General features: G+C 51.5%; 1 protein-coding gene and 1 long non-coding RNA gene across 9 annotated transcripts in view; one reads left to right on the top strand and one right to left on the bottom strand.

Moving 5' to 3' along the window:
- Positions 1-1,851: 1,851 nt before the first annotated feature.
- The window catches only part of GARNL3 (GTPase activating Rap/RanGAP domain like 3), a 149,783-nt gene continuing 131,948 nt past the window's right edge, over positions 1,852-19,686 (bottom strand). For all 8 annotated transcript variants that reach the window (XM_045043198.1, XM_023242730.2, XM_011288430.3 and 5 more), the window contains 7 exons: positions 15,979-16,045; positions 10,497-10,604; positions 8,870-8,988; positions 6,486-6,624; positions 5,475-5,690; positions 3,820-3,946; positions 1,852-2,317 (listed from right to left, as the gene is read on the bottom strand). In XM_045043198.1, coding sequence (XP_044899133.1) covers positions 2,140-2,317; positions 3,820-3,946; positions 5,475-5,690; positions 6,486-6,624; positions 8,870-8,988; positions 10,497-10,604; positions 15,979-16,045 — 954 coding nt within the window. In that variant the 3' untranslated portion in view covers positions 1,852-2,139. The remainder of the gene's footprint in view (positions 2,318-3,819; positions 3,947-5,474; positions 5,691-6,485; positions 6,625-8,869; positions 8,989-10,496; positions 10,605-15,978; positions 16,046-19,686) is intronic.
- Positions 6,622-10,430, top strand: LOC123381641. The gene is made up of 3 exons (XR_006588915.1): positions 6,622-7,103; positions 8,639-8,971; positions 9,799-10,430. It is a non-coding gene; the product is annotated as an uncharacterized LOC123381641 (long non-coding RNA).

Here is a 19,686-nt window from a genome sequence, read left to right as displayed (position 1 = left end):
TTCTCTCAGCTCTTATCACTGCTTTGCGATCACCTGTTTACTTCCCTCCCTCCCTCCCTCCCTCCCTCAGTGGTATGACCTCCTCCTCCAGTGAGTGGGCCCTGGGTGCTTGCAGAGTGGATGAATACCTGAAACCCCATGGCAAACGGTGTACTCTGTAACTCAGCCAGTGGGGTGTGCAGAGAGGCTTACGTGGACAGGACACTCCAGTGAGCCCAGCTAGCACAGCCCTCTGAGCCACAGGCCCCTCCAAACCTCCTCCTGCCCTCTGGTCGGTGGTCTCCCTTCCCGTGTGCAGCATTCACTTCGTGGCCTTTGGAAGCAGATATTGCTGCCAGAGCAGCCGCCCACCCCCCCCTTTTATAAGCGAAGCCCCATCGATCTGATTTGTAGGCTCAACCGCTTTCTTGCCCTTTCTATGTTCGCTCCTTGGATCCGTGACTCCCGGCAAATTTTGGGGCGGTTCTGACGCTGCCAATCTCTTTGGAAGAATGTTCTGAATCACCCTCGGCTTTTCTGTTCCCGGCTGAGAAGCAAGAAACTTCACGCAAAAAGATGACAGAAAGAACACATAGACAAGCTCGGAAAGCTTACAAATTAGTTTAACATGAAAAACACCAGCCAGATCCAATGGACACAAGGCACTCAGCCTGACTCTGTATGGTGGATGGGGGAGCGAGCACAGCCCTGGGGTCAGAGAACTCACCAGTTTCATATCACTGCCCCCTTCTGAGTCTCAGTTTACTCATTTGACAAGCAATAATAGTGAAACCTAACTCACAAAACTTTTCATGAGGTTGAGAGACAGCACGAGTGGACGACGAGGTACAAAAGGGCATAACAAAACAAAGATGAAGAACGGGCCAGCCGCGTACCCCGAGAGATAACCTGGCTCTATCCAGAAAGCACTGTCTGCGTGATTCTCACCTCTTGGCATCTGCTGAAGGAAACCACACAGCCTTCGCTGAGTGCACCATGTGGAGCCATTTCTTGCACAAAGACCACTGTGGTGCAACAGACAGACAGGGTGCAAGGCCCACAAGAAGATAGGACCCAAACTTCTGTAAAATCTGTCAGATCAAGGTGAGGTCAAACACAGCTCTCTGCTCTCCCAGGGAAGGCCTGCGGAAAAACCCTCAGAGATGCTCTAATGGGAGAATGACTTCACGTGTCTTTTGGTGGGTGATATAGGCAAGGAGAGAGCTAATACAATGGGATCTGTCAGACTAAAGCGAGGAGGTGAATTACCTTCTTCATACAGATGAAAATGTTTACAGTGTCAGTGAAACTACGTTTCCCCCTTTGATCTCCCCCTGGTTAGAGGCTGAGCTTTCACGGTTTCATTTGCTCTTGGTCAAGCCTGCATTTTCTTCTCACTTTGAGGAGGGGGGCCACAGAAGGCAGGTAAGGACAAGAGGGAGGACGACCACTTGACTCACGTGAAACGTGAGGAGGGGATCTGAGAGTAATTTTGATGACAAGGAGTGACTGTTGCCTGGCTATGTGATTTGAGAGCAACAGCGAAACCAAACAAAATCATCTTAAGACTCTTAACAAGCTCCTACCCCTGTTATTCTTTGTGAGACACAAGGAGGAAGCAGGAACTTCTAAGAACTAACCATTCAGCCTTTCTCAAAAGTCTATAGGTGGGGACGCAGCTGGTGCCAATCACTGTGACCCGAAACAGCAACAGGGGCCAAAGGTGCAGAAAGAAAACTTATTTATAATAGGTTTTAAAAGCAATGGCTTTTCTTTATAAAAGAAACACATTATGTGACATAAATTAAAACCATAATGAAAAAATAATTTTTCCATCTAAGTATATAAAATATAAGAGAAGGTTGCCGTACATAAGAATGAACATTTTTGATTTATTCAAAGTTTCAATCTAAAACCTCGATGAAATCTACCACCTTTATTACAAGGGGACTGATGGTTCCCAAACAGAAAGAAACAAAGGTCGAGAAAGATGGCACCGGACATTGGAGAGACCCAAACCGGCCAGGTGGGCAGAAGGTTTGGTCCAGTAGATCATGGGTGGGCTAAAAGCCACATTTTGTCGAGAAACGCTGTCAGAACTGGTTAAAGAGTATAAACCTCCATAAGAAAATTAAAGATGGCAAACTCAATCCCGACCCATCACTTCAGGTCGATAATGTCTTCGTCCGAGGAAGCTGTGAGCTGGAAGGGGCTCCTGCCCCACACGGGGCTGCCTTCTCTGTCCACCACAGGGTCCTGTTCGGAGCCCGTCGAGTAGTAGCGCCCCTCGGGGTTGGCTTCTGGAGCAGACGGACTTTCCAAGGAGCCCGATGTGATCCTGGAAGAGAAAAGTCACATAAAGGATCCCTGGAGAGCACTAGTGACCGGGGCCTCTTCTGTCAGGCAGTTTCCTGCTCCTTTGAGCTCATAAACCTGCCTCTCCCCTTCCCTCCTCCCCGCCCCCCCCCCCCCCACCGCCCTTACAGGGAGAGCTGGGACATGCAGGAGTCACCCCCGCAGAAGTTGGGGTCTGCAGTCAGCCAGCCATACTTCATGGGCTGTTGGGAGTTTTAAAGGCCAGTGGTGACACATAGGCCGTGTTTGTGAGGTGCTTTTTACCTTTCTAAAGGGCAAATCTGGATAGTGTCACTCTCTGCCTAAAACCCTCCTGGGGCTCCCCACGGTCTGAAGATAAGGCTCAAACTTCTACCCACAGGACCACAGACCACAGGATCTGGCCCTGCTGACCCTTCTGCCTCCTCCCAAGCCACCCCCATCCCCTCTTGATAGCTGCAAAACCAATTTGACCAAATTCAGTGAGTTTGTTCATTCAACAAGTACTCATTTAGCCTATAAAAGCCCCTGCCAAGACTTTGGCCACTGAGCGGGCCATGTTGTGTCTGCCTCAGGGCCTTTGCCCCTGCTGTTCCCCTCATTCCTTCTAATTCAGTCAACGCTTGGCTCAATGCTACTTCCTCAGAGAAGCCCTCTTGAACCCTACCCACCCACCCCAATTTCACACCAGAAGGTGTGGTCCACGAAAGTTGGACTTGTCATGCAGGTAGGGCTCAGTTTGTTAGATTAAAGCATCTGTGAGTGCTGCCCCCTCTTGGCCCAGGCTAATGCTTCCTGTGTCTATGAGACCTGGCTCAGCCTTTCCTGGTGTTTGAGACCCTCCCTGACCCAGGTGTGGGGCAGCTGGCACTCCTGATTCCTCTCCATCACCTTGCGACCCCAGAATGCTGTCATTTCTAGAATGTTCTTGTTGGACTTCCTCCCTCCCTGGGCCTGTGGACCCCCAAGAGTGATCTTCATATCCCTAACACCCAGCTCAGTGTCAGTTGCTCTAAGAATGTATGTTGAATGGATTAATGGAGTCTGGACATGTGCCCCCTTACTTTCTATACAGGAGCACACAGGATTGCTTGAGGGACACAAAGGCTCTCAGGGGACAAATTAGTGGGACTCAACAAATGTTCATTGACATGGGATGCGGAACTGCCATCCAGAAAGGCTGTACCTGTTTCTATTCCCACCAGAAGCACTGGAGAGGGCCTATTTTCTGTCACTCCCACTGAGCATTTTGGTTTAAAAAAATCTCTGTCTGGTGAGCTGGTGAGCAAAAAAAAAATAAAATAAAAATAAAAAAAATAAAAATTCTCATAATGTATTTTTATTTGTTGAATTGTGAGGATGTTCATTTGCATGGGTCCCTCCCTGGGCCAGCCGGGGGTCCTGAGAGAGGAGCTGGATGCTGACCATCTGCCTACTGGCATCATCAGTCAGCAGAAAGGGCCACTACCCTGAGCAGGGACAGCTGGGGACGGCCTCCTCCTATACCTGTCGCTGCTAGTTGATCTCGCTGTCCCTGGCTTGGGGCCTCCTTGGCTTTCTTCTAATTGCTTCCGGGCTTTTGATTTGGGCTTTGGCGCTCCTTCTGACTTGGGTCCACCTTCATCAGAGAGGCCTGGATTACGGGGAAGAAGCACAGTTCAGAGGGTTATTCCCACAGGGCTGTCATGGAGACAGAAAGTGCCTTTTTGTTGTTGTTGTTGTTGGTTGGATATTGGTCCATTATTGGGATAGAGGCAGGAGGGGCTTTATGATAAAGTATATATTTTAGAGTAATTGGTTTTCTTGTTGGTGGAAGGTTTTGTTCTTTTTTTTTTCCTGATCATAAAGAATATATGTACAGAAAGAAAGAAAGAAAGAGAAAAACAAAGAAAGAAAGGAAAGTGAGGGACTCAGGAGGGTCTAAAAAAGGAGAGAAAATGTACGATCCTAGTACTGCAAACTAGAATTCTACAATTCTGAGGCTCAATTTCGGAAAAGCACGGTGGTTTATACAACAGCGGCTGGCAGATCAAGCTTTTGTAGGGATTAGTGGGTTAAAATAGCAATACGCACACTTTAAAAGCACAGTGGAAGGCACCCACTTCTAAAATTGACCCACAAAGCCTGCCCTGTCAGGTGGCCTGCATTCCCGCCCCTGCTCTCAGGAAACAGGACGGCAAGGCGGGGATGTGCCAAGGTGAACCGTCCTTGCAGTTTTAGGGCGTGCAGGTCCCAGTTAAGTTTCAAACCGGTTCTTACTGGTTTAGCACATCGTTTCCATTTTTCCTCACTTTGTTTTCATAATTGGGAACAAACGTGTTTATGGCAGTCTAGCCTCTGCACCACTCTCACGGTGATTTGTGCTTCTCTGGTCCGGCCTCCCATCTTGGTAACAGTGAAAGAGAAGGGCGTACCCAATACCTCATGTCTGTGCCATCCCCACAGACCTGCCCCCATGGTCTATGGGCTTCAAAAAGCAATAACTGAACTGCACCACAAATAGTAAAAAAAAAAAAAAAAAAAAAAACCATGGTAAATTTAGGGGTGCCTGGGTGGCTCAGTCGGTTAAGCATCTGACTTTGGCTCAGGTCATGATCTCACGGTTCTCGAGTTTAAGCCCCGCGGCAGGCTCTGTGCTGACAGCTCGGAGCCTGGAGCCTGCTTTGGATTCTGGGTCTCCCTGTCTCTCTGCCCCTCCCCCACTCATGCTCTGTCTGTCTCTCTCTCTCTCTCAAAAATAAGCATTGAAAAAAATTAGAAAAAAACACGGTAAATTTAAACTTCCAAATACACAAATATGTTATCTGAGAAATGCACCTTATAAATCCTTCTAGACGCTTTCTAGAAAATCAGACATATACAGATACTTCTATCTTAAAAAATGGTGTCAGACTAGATACACTGTTTTGCAAACTCCCTTTTCTGCCCTTGGCATGGTTTGGGTGGCCCCCCACACCAATGAATGCAGACGGACACATCGTGTCCATGAGATAACTGTACGGTATTCCTTGGTGTGGCGGCACTGGAATGTATTTATGAATCCTTTACTAAAGGGAAAGTTTCTTTTTTAACTCATGCTCTTTGAGGATGATTAGTATCCAAAGATGAAACCAGCTGGTCTATTTACGAACAGCGAAAACACAAAACCGGCACATCGTTACCCAGCAGCTCCCTGCGGGTCCTGCTCGCTATTTCTTTAATCTCCATGCGGGACAGGGACAGGGAGTGAGTGACAGGGATGGCAGCGATGCCGAGGCCGATGGACGTGGGCGGGGTGACGGCCTTGGAGACCAAAGGCGACTTCAGAGGTCGTTCGATGCTTCTGCCCACAAGGTTTCTGAGTGGGATCTTGTACAGATTTTTGGACGGAGTTTCACCTGAAATATGATTTGGAAAAGAACGTGAGAACTTTAAGAAAAGTCTGCGCTGTTTACAAAAGGGGTGACTTCTGGTGCCTCAACCCGGTTGGCATGAAGGAAGAAATTAGGCCACATGCTGATCTCCCAGGCCTCGTTAGGGGCAACGGAGTGATGGAGCCTGATGGCCTCGGCTTTTAAGGGCATGGTTTTCCCAGGTACGTGGGCTAAAATGCACCCGCTACGGGCTCCGCTTGCCCAGGAGAGAAGAGCAGACGGGAGGGCAGACGGCTGCAGCACACTCAGCAGCACTGACTGCCTGTTTGGGGAGCCCCGAGCTTCTCGGGGACAGGAGAGGTAGCGACGGATGCGGTGAGCAGTCGGGAAAAGCGCGGCGCTCAGAGCGAAGCGGTAACCACGGCAAGGGCCTCTGGGATTCGTGAGCAAAGCCAGATGGAGCGAAAGCTGGGTGTGCTCAGCAGTTTTCAGGGCTCTATCCTTTAGGCTACAAAAACCCACCGTATCGTTAACATCCCCCAAGGAAAAACACCTTTGCTGTGGCCAAGTTGGGACCTCCAGCCCTCAACACCCTCCTCCCCACTGAAACAGTTATTTTCATGGGACTTTTTGGGTCGTTATTACCAGCTTTCTTAAGAATGCAACCAAAGCATTCAGAACGCGAGGTGTTGTATTTTTTATAGCGTTCAACAGCGACTCTGTTAGGCAGTAATCGTTTGTCGCTATTCGAGAATGAGCTGGAGAAATCAGATTGGATTAAAAATATCTATTAATAAGACAGTAAACATTGGACTTCACCTTCCCCCAGGGAAGAAGGAAACACTGGAGTCTCTCGGCCCGGGGGTGTCTGAGGAGAATTGTGGGCACTGGCCCCCTTGGAGCTGCCTCCGGACGAGACCTCATTCACAGCAGCGGCTGCTGTGAAGTATATATCCGACTAGAATAAAAGAGAAAGCATTATGGAGATGCCTGGCTCCCTGTACCCACGACCCTCCTGTCGTCACGGCAGAGCCCGCAACGGTTCCTCGGCTCCGCTGCTACGTCCTCGGGGCCTGCAGCGCAGTGACATGCCTGGGCAGGGGACTTCCAGAGCCAAAGTCCTGCACCGTCACCCCAGACCTCTCCTGAGCATTCAGTTTCCCGGCATTTCCCCTTATCCGTTTGTTGAATGACAACAGAGATGAGGCTGTTTCCCACGTTTCTTCTGCAGACACACACCTAGTGCACACTGGCCTAACAGGAACCTCAGGCACCCCCAGAGTTAGGCCTGGAAAGGATTTTGGATTCAGTCGGGTCAACGTACAGATGGGGAAACGGGCCGTTCATTCACGGATTCAGCCAACACTCGCACACCCACGACGTGCCGGCTTTGGTGGTAACAGCAGTGCTGTGCTGAGGCCAGCCTCCAACTGACCCGTGAGTGCCTATACGGGGAGTTTGCAAGTTAAACACAGCGATTATCCAGCATAAATACATTACATGAAAAACAAAGGTACCGGGGCGCCTGGGTGGCTCAGTTGGTTAAGCAACTGACTCTCGGTTTTGGCTCAGGTCATGATCCCACGGTTCACGCGATCGGGTCCGGTATCGGGTTCTGTGCTGACATCGCAGAGCCTGCTTGGGATTCTTTCTCTCTCCCCTCCCCCGAGCACACACATGCACTCTCTCAAAATAAATAAACTCTAAAAAAATAATAATAAAAATAAAAACGAAGGTACTAAATGTCAAAATTCGACCTTTCCTAACTTTATGGCTACATTTACCATTATCTATGCTCTTGAGGCTACTGACATCAATAGCATTTGCATGGTGAAAATACTGCAAATAGCACGTGGCTTCCCGACCCTGAGTTCAGTGGGTTCACGCTGGAAGCTGCACATCCTAATGGTGGGACTATTTACACCATGGAAATGGGCAAACATTACAAATCAGAGATCGATATGTTGTTTTGTTGACCGTCTAGGCTCGGTGTGATAGACAGAATTTCTGATGGTGAGGATAAAGTAGATGCGTGTTGAGTCCACTGCTGATAGCGGAAGAAGTTTTGGTTTAGTGACTGATTTGTACCAGAGTGAGAAACAGAGTAACAGCAGATCACAAATCAGATTTAATGACAACAAGCTTATTGGAAGAAGAATTAACGTACTGACATAGAACTCCCAGGTGTAAGATCAGGGTCGACCCGCAGCCATAGGTTGGCTGTGGGTTACAAGAATTAGCAAAAATTAGCGAACGGACTTGTGAATGCCAACTGGCTAAACAGATTTTAAGATAAAAAGCACTGTCCATGATATTATTTGTAAACCATAAGCTATTTTAATTTTTCCATTGGTAAAATTTATAGCCAACTGAGGTACATATATATGTATGTGTACACACACACACACACACACACACACACACACACACATCCTGGAGGGCTGGCAATGAAACCTTTAGCAGCATGACACTGGCGCTGTGTTAGTAAGATAGCCAGTCCCTGACTTGTGGAACTGTCAGCCTTGTAGCGGAGACAGACAGACAAGGAGTAGCCCACCCACATAAGGGGATGCGTGATGCACGTCAGGATGGAGAACGCGCCACGGGCCTGGGCAGGAGGACCGTGTGGGCCTGGCAGAGGGACCATCCGGGCCTGGCAAGGCCAGGGCAGACTGTGTGGGGCTGACAAGGGAGGGGCCGGGATGAGACCGCCCGGGTTGTGTGCCAGCGACAGAAGGCACCTTACAAAGTCATCTTTGTTCTGGTGTCCCTTGGTTCTGCTCAAACTCTCTTGCTAGATGTGGGTTAGTCGATCAGCCACATTTCATGGGACACAAAATCAAGCTAAGGATGGAAAGCAGCAGAGGAAGAAAGTGACCCTCTGAGCTCGTTCTTTTCTAGATTCGGGCTGTTCCTCAGTGCAGCGGGGACCCCTGATCCAACCCCGTCTGACTACATACTCCTCTCTTCAGCCGACAGCTTCCCAACTGCTACCAGCACCGGGTGACACTCTAACAAAACCAAGAAGGGGCGCTCCGAGGCCCGAGGGGGCCACACGGGAAAACCCGACGGCGGTCCGTCTCCTGCGTTTTCGCTCCCGCCGGCGCTCGGGCACACGGGGGCCTGACCCGATGAGACGGCGTCCCCGCCCTCCTGGAGCTCGGCTGCTCGGGCTCCCAAAGACCCTCGGACAAGTGACTCACCCTGGAGGCCACGAGCTGCAGCTGCGGCACGACGGCCGTGTGGACGAGGTTCCCGTTCACCACCAGGCGGATCTCCATGGAGTCGGTGGTGAAGGCCAGGAGGTACGGGAAGGCGCAGACTGCAAGGCAATGGGGCGCGTCAGCCCCCAGCCCGCCGGCTTGGGGCCCTCGCCGCCCGGGACGCTCCCGTCTCCCCCATTCCTCTGGCTGCTTCTCTCCCTCCTCCCCGGGCATGTCCCCCCCCCCCGCCCCCCTCCCGCTTCCACCAGCGCCTCATTCCTGAGGCAGCCTCCCCTTAGTTGGCAGGCTGCCGCTTGAAGCAGCCGTGTGTGGTCTCCATTTCTCCTTGTCCCCGTCTCTACTGCGGTCTCACAGGCCGGTCTCCTGGAGGCTCACCGGCCCAAGTCCCGACAGACATTCCCCCTCCTTGTCCAGGCTACAGCGCGGCCCTCTCCTCTGGTCCGTGCTGTTCTGCCCGGAACCCCGGCCTTCAGGGGATCTTCCTGCTCTGTCACTTGTTTCCTCCTCCGTGCTCCTCCAGTCACGTATGCCCGAGCAGGGGCCATGTCCTCACTGTCCCTCACAGGGTACTTCGGAGTCAATGGGGTTGTTGAGTTATTTGTTAAAGGCCAGCCCCTCTTTTGGAAGTGGTTTTTTATGCCACACTGACTTCCAGGCCCCCAAACTGCCCTGGTTGCCCTGGGCCCTCACCTTTGACTTCCCCATTGGCCACTTCACTCTCCCACGCTCCCTCACGCTGGCCTGCTCTCTCTTTGCTCTCTCCGTGGTCAACTCCCTCCTCTCGTGGCTTTACCCAGGGGACGTTCTCTCACACCCTGCCTCTCACCTTGCTCTCTCAAGTGACCTCCAATGTTGGGGCTCAAAAAACCTGAAAGCGATTTTCAATCCTTCCTTCTCTCTCTCTTTAGCCAGATCTCATCCATCACCGAAGCCTGACTAGATCCGCCAGTATCCGGATGGGGTCCTCTGTTCTCAAGACTCTAGAACGTTTGCCTACCGTCACATCCTTGGCCTTGGAGGAAAACAGCACTGACTCGAACATTCTTGGCTCTGATCCGACTCTCACCAGGCAGATGCCCGGCTGCGGATCCCGCACCCCAGAAGGGAAGCACCACCTCTCACGCCCTGATGTTTCAGGGGCAGGCAAAGTACCCGACTTTCTGGGACTCTTGGTTTTCGAGCTCTAAAATACGTTAAGCACGGCGCGGAATGCCTTGGGCTTCTCCAAGTCAGTCAGTGTTTTAAGGCTGGAGACCTCGCGCTCAAATTGTAGGAAAAGGAAACCGAAGCCCAGAAATGAAATGATACTGAAAGATACCCAAGTCCTGAAAATCGGGATTTCGTTGATCTCAAATGCTCCCATGCTCCCAGCTGGGAGGCACAGTGGATGGCAACAGTCCCAAAGGGGGAACAGAAAGGAAAACAATTGAAAAAGGACAAGAACACTCTGAGCACTCCTCATACTCACATAACTCATGGCAGTCCAGCAGCAAGCCAGTAAGTTGGCTGCCACGGGACCGAACAGATCAGACGGGTCCACGTGGGGGGGGGGGGGGTGGGGGGGGTGGGGGGGTGGGGAGGGCAAAACGATCGAGGGTTTTCTTACCAATTGCATAAGGAGCCTGGTTCCAGCAGAACTGGAAATCTGACGCACAGGGTTGAACCAAAAAAGAGCCCCCATTAAATGGGCAAACCTTTTTATAGATGCAACTGTCTGCAACAAAACAACAGCGACTCATTTTTTTGTTAGAGACAACGCTTAGGGCCGGGTAATTAGATATTTGAAAAACAGACAACCAGAATAGCATCCTATCTGCTAGGTCTTCACAGAGAGCCGGTACTAACCCCGCCACGACGCCAGGTTCTCAGGCCGGGAGGCAGTCGGAGCCGCGGCGATGACACTACAAGCACTGGCGGCTGCATTTGGGAAGGATTTACTATGTGCCGGGCACCGAGCTTTACAAAAGTTAGCTTATTTAGTCTGAATGCTTTGAAGCAGGTGCCATGATTATACTCGTTGTGCAGATGGCGAGACTGAGGCCAGGAGAGGTGAAGCGGCTGGTCCAGAGTCTCACAAGTACCACCCGGGGGGGCAGGGTTTGAACAGAGGTGTGCTGGACTGCAGAGAAGAAGGGACACTTGGTGACGGGGCCGCCTGGATGGAGGAGGCCCTCCCGCCTCACTCAGCAGGACAAGCACGGTGGGAGCTGGATACTCCCGCCACTGGCTCCCACCCCCCCAACATTTTGCTAGGAAAACTTGAAGCCATGTGCCTGTGTCACCTTGGGGAACACGGCCAGAATTCGATTAAGGCCAGGCTGAACAGCCGCCCGTTCCTGGCCTGCTCTGAGCTCGAAGCACAGGTCCAGGTGGCTCAGATCCTCTCAGAGTGAGAAGGTCCGTACAGAAGCAAAAGCTCCTTTTATTCCAGAAGCCCGTCATGTTTTACCTGTACAATCTTATTTTTAATTGAATTATTTTTAATTATTTAAAAAAAACAGATTCATGGAGCTATAATTTATACGCTATAAAGTCCATCCACGGTAAGTGTACAATTCACTGTATTTTCTGTAAATTTACAGAGGTGTGCAATGCCACGGTCCAATTTTATGACCTCTCTCTGACCCTAAAAAGAAACTGCACGCCCGTGAAGCAGCCACTCCCACCCCTGGCTGGAACGCAGAGCTGTGTCCCCGCTGTGTGGCGTGGCACGTGTGTGAAAGCTGGAGCTGCTGGGCAGGGCCTGAAGGCTTCGGGAACTGGTTCCTCCTCTCGTGATGCCTTTCTGGAGACTTCCTTCCCTGGAGCCACTCCTCAGCCCGCTGGCTCCTCTCACTCTCTCTCCCCACATCCCCGCTTCTGGTGATTCTAAGCGTCACCTACATGCTAATGATGGCTCCCAAATGAAGGTGTCCCGTGGGCACTCTCCCGAGTCCCTGGGGCCTCCGCTAGCGTATCGGGGAGGCACTGATGTGTCCAAACTCAACTCTTGATGTTCCCTCCTAAACTCGCTCCTCTCAGAGTTCCCCTCGTCTCAGGAAATGGTATTCTCCATTGTTCCAGTTGCTCCTGTTCCCAGGGACAGCCTCCCTTCTCTCCTCCCCCACATGCCCTGCTGGATTCGTCAAGCAAATGATCTTGGTTCCCGTATTTCAAACGCCCCTGGGGCTGGACCACATCTCAGCACCTCCGCTGCTGTGTGCTGGTACAAGCCCCTGCCATCTGTCATCCCACGAGTGCAGGCACGAGCTTCCGTGAAGTTCTCCGCACAGTGGCCCACGGTCCTTTCACCCATAAGTCCCATCCTGTCGCCCCTCTGCTCAAAATCCTCTGGCTGCTCCCCAGAGTAAGAGGCTCTTCATCTCCCAGGCCTCCCCCCCCCCCGCCCCCGAATCCGGTCCTCTTCAGATACCATTTTCATCCACTCACACCTACACTCACTCTGCTGGGGCCACACCAGTCAATGAAATACTAGAATGTTCCTGGAACACAAACCCCTTCTTGACTCCCTCAGGGTCTTCTCTCCGAGCGCCCCTCCCAGGCAGGCCTTCCTTCGCCACTTTCCCTAAATGGACACCTGCACTCCCCAATCCTGCTGAACCCTGGTCCCTCTCCCTGTTTTATTCCCCTTAGCACCTACTACCGTCCAACATACTGGATGTTTTTCTTGTCCTGTTAATTGTCTACCTGCCCTTAAAAGGTACACTCTGAGAGGCAGGGATCTGTGTATATTTTACTCACTGCTGAAACACCTAGGCACCTTAGGTGCTTAGTAAATATCTGCTGAATGAGTAAATGGCCCTTGCCTCCCTGTCCCCACTCAGGAAGGACAGGTCAGAGATGTGTCCCTCAGGCTCCGGTCCCTTACACACACCTCCTCTCCACCCCCGAGGCCTGCCCCAACTCCCATTAGAGGCCAGCAAACTGCTGGTGGGTTTGACGGGGTCTGGGGTGGAGGAGACCTGAACTTGGGAAGCACAGAGCATGCCGGATGGCGGAGAGCAGTGTGAATGTGCCTCAGGGGCTCAGCCTGTCCCATAGTGAAGCTGTCGGCCTGAGAAACGGTCACACAGGCATGGATGAGGTGCCCCAGACTGCAGTTCAGGGGCCCCTCCCCTCCTCCTTCCACCTGAATAAACCCCAGCGACTCCAATAGGACCCCAGAGATGTAGACGGCTCTCCCTCCTGATAACCAATACTGGTGGTTTCTGTACCTGAGGCCGGGGGGGGGGGGGGGGGGCTCCAAATCAGACCGAATTGATTTAGAAAAGTAAGCAAGGCATGTCTCTCGAGGCCCAGAGCTGTGAAGCACGTTCACACCCAGGGTGCTGGCGCCCATGCCTGGCTCTCCCCTAAACTGTGAGCTCGCTGCGGTCCCTGGCAGCTCCGTTCACTGCCGTGTCTCCAGAATCTAACTCGTGCCTGGCACAGAGAAGGTCATCTGTTGTGGTTTAAAAAGGAAAGCCTGGATCGGGGGCTGGGGTGAAGGGCAGGATTCTGAAAATGTCACAGGAAGCAGCTAGGAGTCCTTGACCTTCACTCCTTTGACTTTGCCCATCCGGCTGGTGGGGAGTGAGCAGGTGACGGACACTATCTCTAGTGTTAAAACGAATTTCCCTGAAGTCCCTTTCTGCGTGTAGAAAAGCCTACGGAGGTTACCGAACAAACTGGATTCTGACTGCTGCTCTGATGAATCTGGAGTTAAAAGGAGGAAAGAGAAAATCTTGCTGTGCCTGGCAACGTGTTATGGACTTCACTGGTAAGATCCTGTTAACCTGCACAGCAGTCACGAGTGGTGGGTTCTGTATTCTTCACGTGACTCATCCGGAAGTTAAGACGTAGGTTAGATAGGCTCACACTGAGAACAGCACTTACGTGAGCTTTTCTGGTTTCCTTGCACGATTATCTTTAAAACACCATCAGCAAACAGAGTTCACCTTTCGTAGCGAGATTTATCATTTGCATTAAGTGTGAATCATTACTGCATGCTAAGGTCACAGCCAAGTTTTCTTTCTTTTTAAGTAGACTGACTCTGATATTCAAGATAGAAATGAATCACAAGAAAATAAGATCATCTGTTGAACTACTTATACTTGGTCCCCCTGAAATTTACCTTGCAAATACACTTTTCTCAAAGAACGAATAACTGGAAGTTGTAATTTCTATCACAAAATACTTTCATCTTCAACATATCTGAGATAAAAATCTCTTTCTACGACACTCTGAATTTATAAAAGCTATTTGTTACTTCGTTTTGTTTTTTAATAGAAAGGAAGCGGATAAAAATCAGCTGCAAACACTGCAGGGAGCAAGATCATTCTACAGCACCCTGTTGACAAGGGCCTTTACCGCACAGGCGTCTGATGAAAACAAGCGAACGCAGCAGCCAGTGCGTGTGGGGGAAGGAGTTACAGAAGTGGCCTGGGTGACCGTGGGGAAAACCCACTGGTCCTTTGGGGTTGTTCACCGGGGACCTGGCAGCCTTCTGGGAGAAGGAGGGAGATGGAAAAGGAAAGCCAGATTCCGGACCCAGAGAAACGGACAGAAGTGGCACTGTTTGGGGAAGACAGAGGCAGGTCTGGGAATCTCCGGGATTGCTAAGGCCTTGACCCACGTGGCATCTAAAGACACAGAGCTTATCTTCTGACGGCTCAGTGGGTCTAGGGAAACAGACATACACCGATCCCATGCTGAGACGAAACCAGAGCCTGAAGCCAGGAGACCACCAAAGCCAGGGGTAATGACCTGGAGAGGCCACCTGAACCACACGTGGCACAGCCCTGGGCCACTCCCGCCCAGGGGAACCCGGTCTGCTCCCGTCCATATGCTTCCAGTGTGGCACAGAGAGGATGTCCATCCACATTTGTTTCCGTGTTCCCTTTTCATCTTGGGACTAATCATCCCATTCTGATAACCTGCTCTGTCTCTCTGTCCTGATTTTCTCTCCCACCTAAAATCCTTCCTATCCTTTCAAGCGGTTAAAAGAAAAAAAAAATCGACATCAGTTTGTAAAGCATTTGGCCACAAGTTTTTGTCACAGATTTTTCAATAAATTGAAAAGGCTACCCTTTAAAGCGATTAAAGAAAAAGATAAAGAGATTTTCTAGAAGTGACTTCAAACACGTGTCCCCCCGCTCCGCTGGGCCCTGTAACAGGGACACAGGGCGGCAGGGGCAGCCTGGGTCCAGGGACCACTCTGGACGCAGTGTGCATATCGGCCCTCTCATCACAGGGGCTGTCAAATCTCACATCTTGCAAGACGAGGTTTACCAAACGGAGTTCTCTGCCGGTAGTTAGCTCTCCCATACTTATTAATCAAAGATTAATCAAAGTATTGGCCCCACGCAGGCCGATTAAAACCACTACTCTAAATCCATACAATTATAGGTGAAAAAATATGTTTTATTGTTTTAGTTAGACTGGGCAGGCTGATCTAGGAAAATGCCTTACTACTTTTAGCCTTAAGAAGATCCTTTGTACTGTAGTATAATATTAGCTTTTGAAAGGCTGAAAATTCTTACAAGACCCTCTTTGATGCATTTGACCTGGTCTGACCCAAACCCACCCTGCCACCCGACCCAAACCAGCCCAGGTGAGGCCGGATACGCCAGGTTGAGGCTGATTTCGTTAACCCCTGAGAAACAGCGAAGAGTAGAATAGTAACCGTGGCTAAAATTAGGGGCCCTGGAATCAAGAGGGCCCCAAATGTGAACCCTGGGTCTGCTGTTCTGTAGCTGCATGATCTTGAGACAGACAGGTCACTTCTCCAGGCCTCAGGCGCCTCATCTCCAAATACAGGTAATAAAGGTCCCTGAGAATTAGATGACACAGTCACTGGAACGTATGGAGCCCAGCACACGGCACACAGTAAGGGCTCCCTAAGTGGAAGCCACTGTCACCACCTCGCATCCTGGAGACAGTGCCCTTGAACCATCTCACCAGGAGGTCTGGGAGAGCCAGGTCGGAAATGCAACTCATAGCCGCTCCCTGGGGTGCCCTTAAGGCCACAGCAACAATATGTCAGGTAGATCTATGGCTGAGTCCCTTTGAATTGCCCAGAAAAACGACAGTTAATTTTAGCAACTTACAGTTGTAACACAAGAGGAGCCCGGCTTCTCCGTCTTCGTACACATCAATAGCTGCCACAAAATTAACCTGCAATGGGGAGGGCAGCGGCGGTGAGCAGGCTGGACGCGACATGTTAAAAGACTTTCTCAGGTTCAAAGGTGTAGCGGGGGCCCTGAGCTTTCTGTAGACTCGGGCTCCGTGGGATCACTTCCACCTGGGGCGGCCACGACTGCAACACACAGAACGGCCTCCCCTTCCTTTCTCCACTGGGACTTTGTCACTGTCTTTTCTGCCCTTTGAGGAGCTCGGCGGGGGGTGGGGGTGGGCTCTCTGTTAACAGAACTCCTATCTAGGTAGTGCTCTGGTTCCCCAAGCTTCCTCGCGGGGGTAATTCAGTTCACTCGCACGTCGGCCCCGGGGAGCGCGCCGTGTTATTCCCACTTCACCGATGAAGAAAGGGAGGCTCAGTCGGTTGAGCGCCCGACTCGTGATGTCAGCTCAGGTCACGATCTCACAATGTGTGAGATCGAGCCCCGCATCAGGCTCTGTGCTGACAGCGCAGAGCCTGCTTGGGATTCTCTGTCTCTCTCTCTCTGCCCCTTCCCTGCTTGCACGCACACTCTCTCTCAAAATAAATAAATAAACTTATTTAAAAAAAAAAGATGAGGCTCAGAGAGGTGAAGTCAGCGAGTAAGCGCCACAGCCAAAATCTGAATGGGTCTCTGGTCCTTCGCTACCTCACCGCTCTGTACTTGAGCCAGGCTCCCCGCCGCCCCCCGCCCCAAGTGCGGAGAGTGTCACAATCTCGAAACCACTGCGGCAGGTCTTCGCTTCTATTCTCTGGCTCTCCCCCGCGCTCGGAGGGAGGCAGCACGACGCAACAGAACGGGCGCCGGAAGACCCACTTCTGAGATCTGGGCAAACTCCCCTCCCCAGGCCCTCGGTGCCTGGTTTGAGAACACCGCTCAACCTGGTGATGTCCTGGGTCCCTCCGGAGTTCCAAACCCTGGCCCTCCGTACGTGTCCCGTTCCTCTTGCTCCCTCACTTGCCTTCACCCTGCGGTCTGGCCCCCACGCGATCGGGGTCTGCCTTCTCTGGGCTCGACAAAGATTTCCTTCTTCCCAGAGCCGAAGACGTCTGGCCAATGCTCATCTCTGCCCCGCTCTCCACTGCCTCTGACCCCTGGCATCTCCCTTTCTCTCACCTGCTCTCCTACCTCAGAGTCCTCTTCACGTCTAGGCCCTTCCCTCACTTAGAAAAACGCTCATCTTTTATGGCTTCACCTTTTACTCTGAGCTCAAAATCCCTGACCCTCCCACCTCAGGCACCTGTTCTCCTCCGCCCCTGGCTCACGTTTCTAAGCCTTTCGTTCTTGTTCTCAACCCAACAGATTCCACGTCCAAGTCACCGAGAGGCAGGAGACGGTGCAGGGGAGCGGGTGGGAGCACGGACTCTGGTCAGGCGGACCCGAGAGAACATCCCACCTGCACCACTTACTGCCTCTGTGGCTTGCGGCAAACGGCTTAACCTCCGGCCCTAGGTGTTCACCTGCGAAAGTGGTATATGAGGAGAATGCTCCCTTTGCTGGAGTGTAGTGAGAATTCCACAAGACGCGGAGGAGAGTGCACAATCGGCACTCTTATCTTTCTCTCACACGGGACTACCTTCCTTCTAACCTCCTCCTTTGTGCGAGCAGAGCTAGCCCCGAAGTCTCAGGGCACCCCCACACCCTAGAGCCCCGCAGCATCCTCCTCAGGGTCTCTCAGGTGTCTTTTGTGTGCCTGCTGTCGCCCCGGGCTGGGACCCGTCTCCTTCAGTTCGTCTCTCCCGCCCCTTCCAGAGTCTGTGCTGCCCAGGGCCACCGGGGCTCCTCCGGAAGACTCTCCGCCCGGCAGCCCTCCTCTTTGCGATCGTCAACATCCCTGTGCTGAGCCCTCACCGGCCACCCTCAGCCAGGGCTTCTGCCTTGGCTCTGGCTTCCCTCCGGGGGAACCCTGGCCCCCTCCGTCTGTCATCACCTGGCGCTGTACTAGGTGCCATGAAGCACACAGAAAAAAATAAGGCAGGGCTCCACCTCTCAAGGAAAAACCAGAAAAGCGTGTAAATACATAAAACAAGGTACAACGAGGCAGATGCCACAAGCAAGAGTTGTGGGTGCTTTAGAGGGGGTGGGAGACCGCGAGGCTCAAGTCTGGGAGCAGAAAGACTTGGGGGTCAAATCCCAGATAATCCCCCTTCTGCTATGTAGCAGACCCCTCTATTTTTATCATGTGCATCGCGTGTGTCACTGTCTGATGCTCACTTATTTGTCCGTTTATCGGAGCCCTCCTCCCCGGGGGAACATGAGCTTCGTGAAGCAGAGGCCTCGCCTATAGATGTTCAGCACCTAGACTGGGCCTGGCACAGGGCAGGAGCAGAACTGATACTCGGCGAATGCATGACTGACTACAGGAAGTCTTTGTGGCCTACTCCCACCGTGCCTCGGGACATGGCTATGGAGGCTACAGCAGGCTGGGGGTTAAGGGCACAGAATCAGAATCAGAATCAGACAGCCTGGGTTCAAGTCCTGTCTCTGCTACTTACTAGCTGTGTAGTTTTGGGTCCAGTGACTCCTCCTTTCTGAGCCTCAGCTTCCTTTTCTGCAAAAATGGGGACGCGAACAGCACATTCCCTACAGGCTGTTGGGCACATTTTGTGAGATAACGTTCACGAAGTGCTCCGGCATGGGGCTGACACTCAGTCCACTGCTTGGACTTGATCATTGTCTCCTTGGGCACTCCTTAGCATTTTGTTCAGACCTCTGTTAACACTCAGCACAGCGAGACCCATTTCATGCTTCAATATGTATGTTGGTTTTCCTGGGGGAAGGGCCTGGTGGGAGTCGATCTCCATAGCATTGTTTCCTGACCAGGTGAGGACATAAGAATCAACTAGAGAGCTTTAAAAAATTTATTCCAGGGGGCGCCTGGGCAGCTCAGTCAGTTAAGCATCCAACTTTGGCTCAGGTCATGATCTCACGGTTCATGAGTTCGAGGCCGTCAGCGCAGAGCCTGCTTGGGATCCTCTGTCTCCCTCTCTCCGTCCCTGTCCTGCTCGTGTGTGCACACACACAAGCTCTCTCCCTCAAAAATAAATAAACATTAAAAAAAGAGAGAGTTAAAATATATATATATATATATGTATATATGTATATGTGTGTGTGTATATATATATATATATATATATATATATATATATATATATATATTTGCTCTAGAGATCCTGATATAGTAGGTCTAGGGTAGGACACGGGTGTTAGCTTTTAATTTTCTATTTGATTAAAAATAAGTATTTCACTTTATTGGCATCTTAAAATGATAAAAGTAACATATGGTGGTTGTGAAAATTCAAAACACAGACTTGAAACAAGCCAAGTCTGCAACCCACCGTCCCCAGCCCCAGCTGAAAGTGGGAACCACTGTCGGGTCAGTGTCTGGCCTTCCCATGTGATTCTGGGGTGAGCTCCCAACTGAGACCCACTGGGTTCCAGGCCTTTGGTCAAGATGGGGACTCAGGCCCAGCAACTAAGCCAGAGACCCAGATCTCATTACCAGGTGTGCCGTCCCTTCTAGAGGGCACCTTTGCTTTGGGAAAGAGGCCAATGCTGGCTGCTGGAACCGGGGCAGTAGGTCACGATAGGCCTGCTGGTAAAAGGAACTTGATGTTGACTTTCAGATGGCTGCTCTGG

This window comes from Felis catus, chromosome D4, assembly GCF_018350175.1.
Source record: "Felis catus isolate Fca126 chromosome D4, F.catus_Fca126_mat1.0, whole genome shotgun sequence".
Classification (NCBI taxonomy): domain Eukaryota; kingdom Metazoa; phylum Chordata; class Mammalia; order Carnivora; family Felidae; genus Felis; species Felis catus.
The sequence above is the reverse complement of the archived record's forward strand: the minus strand, read 5'-3'. Positions and strand labels throughout refer to the sequence as shown.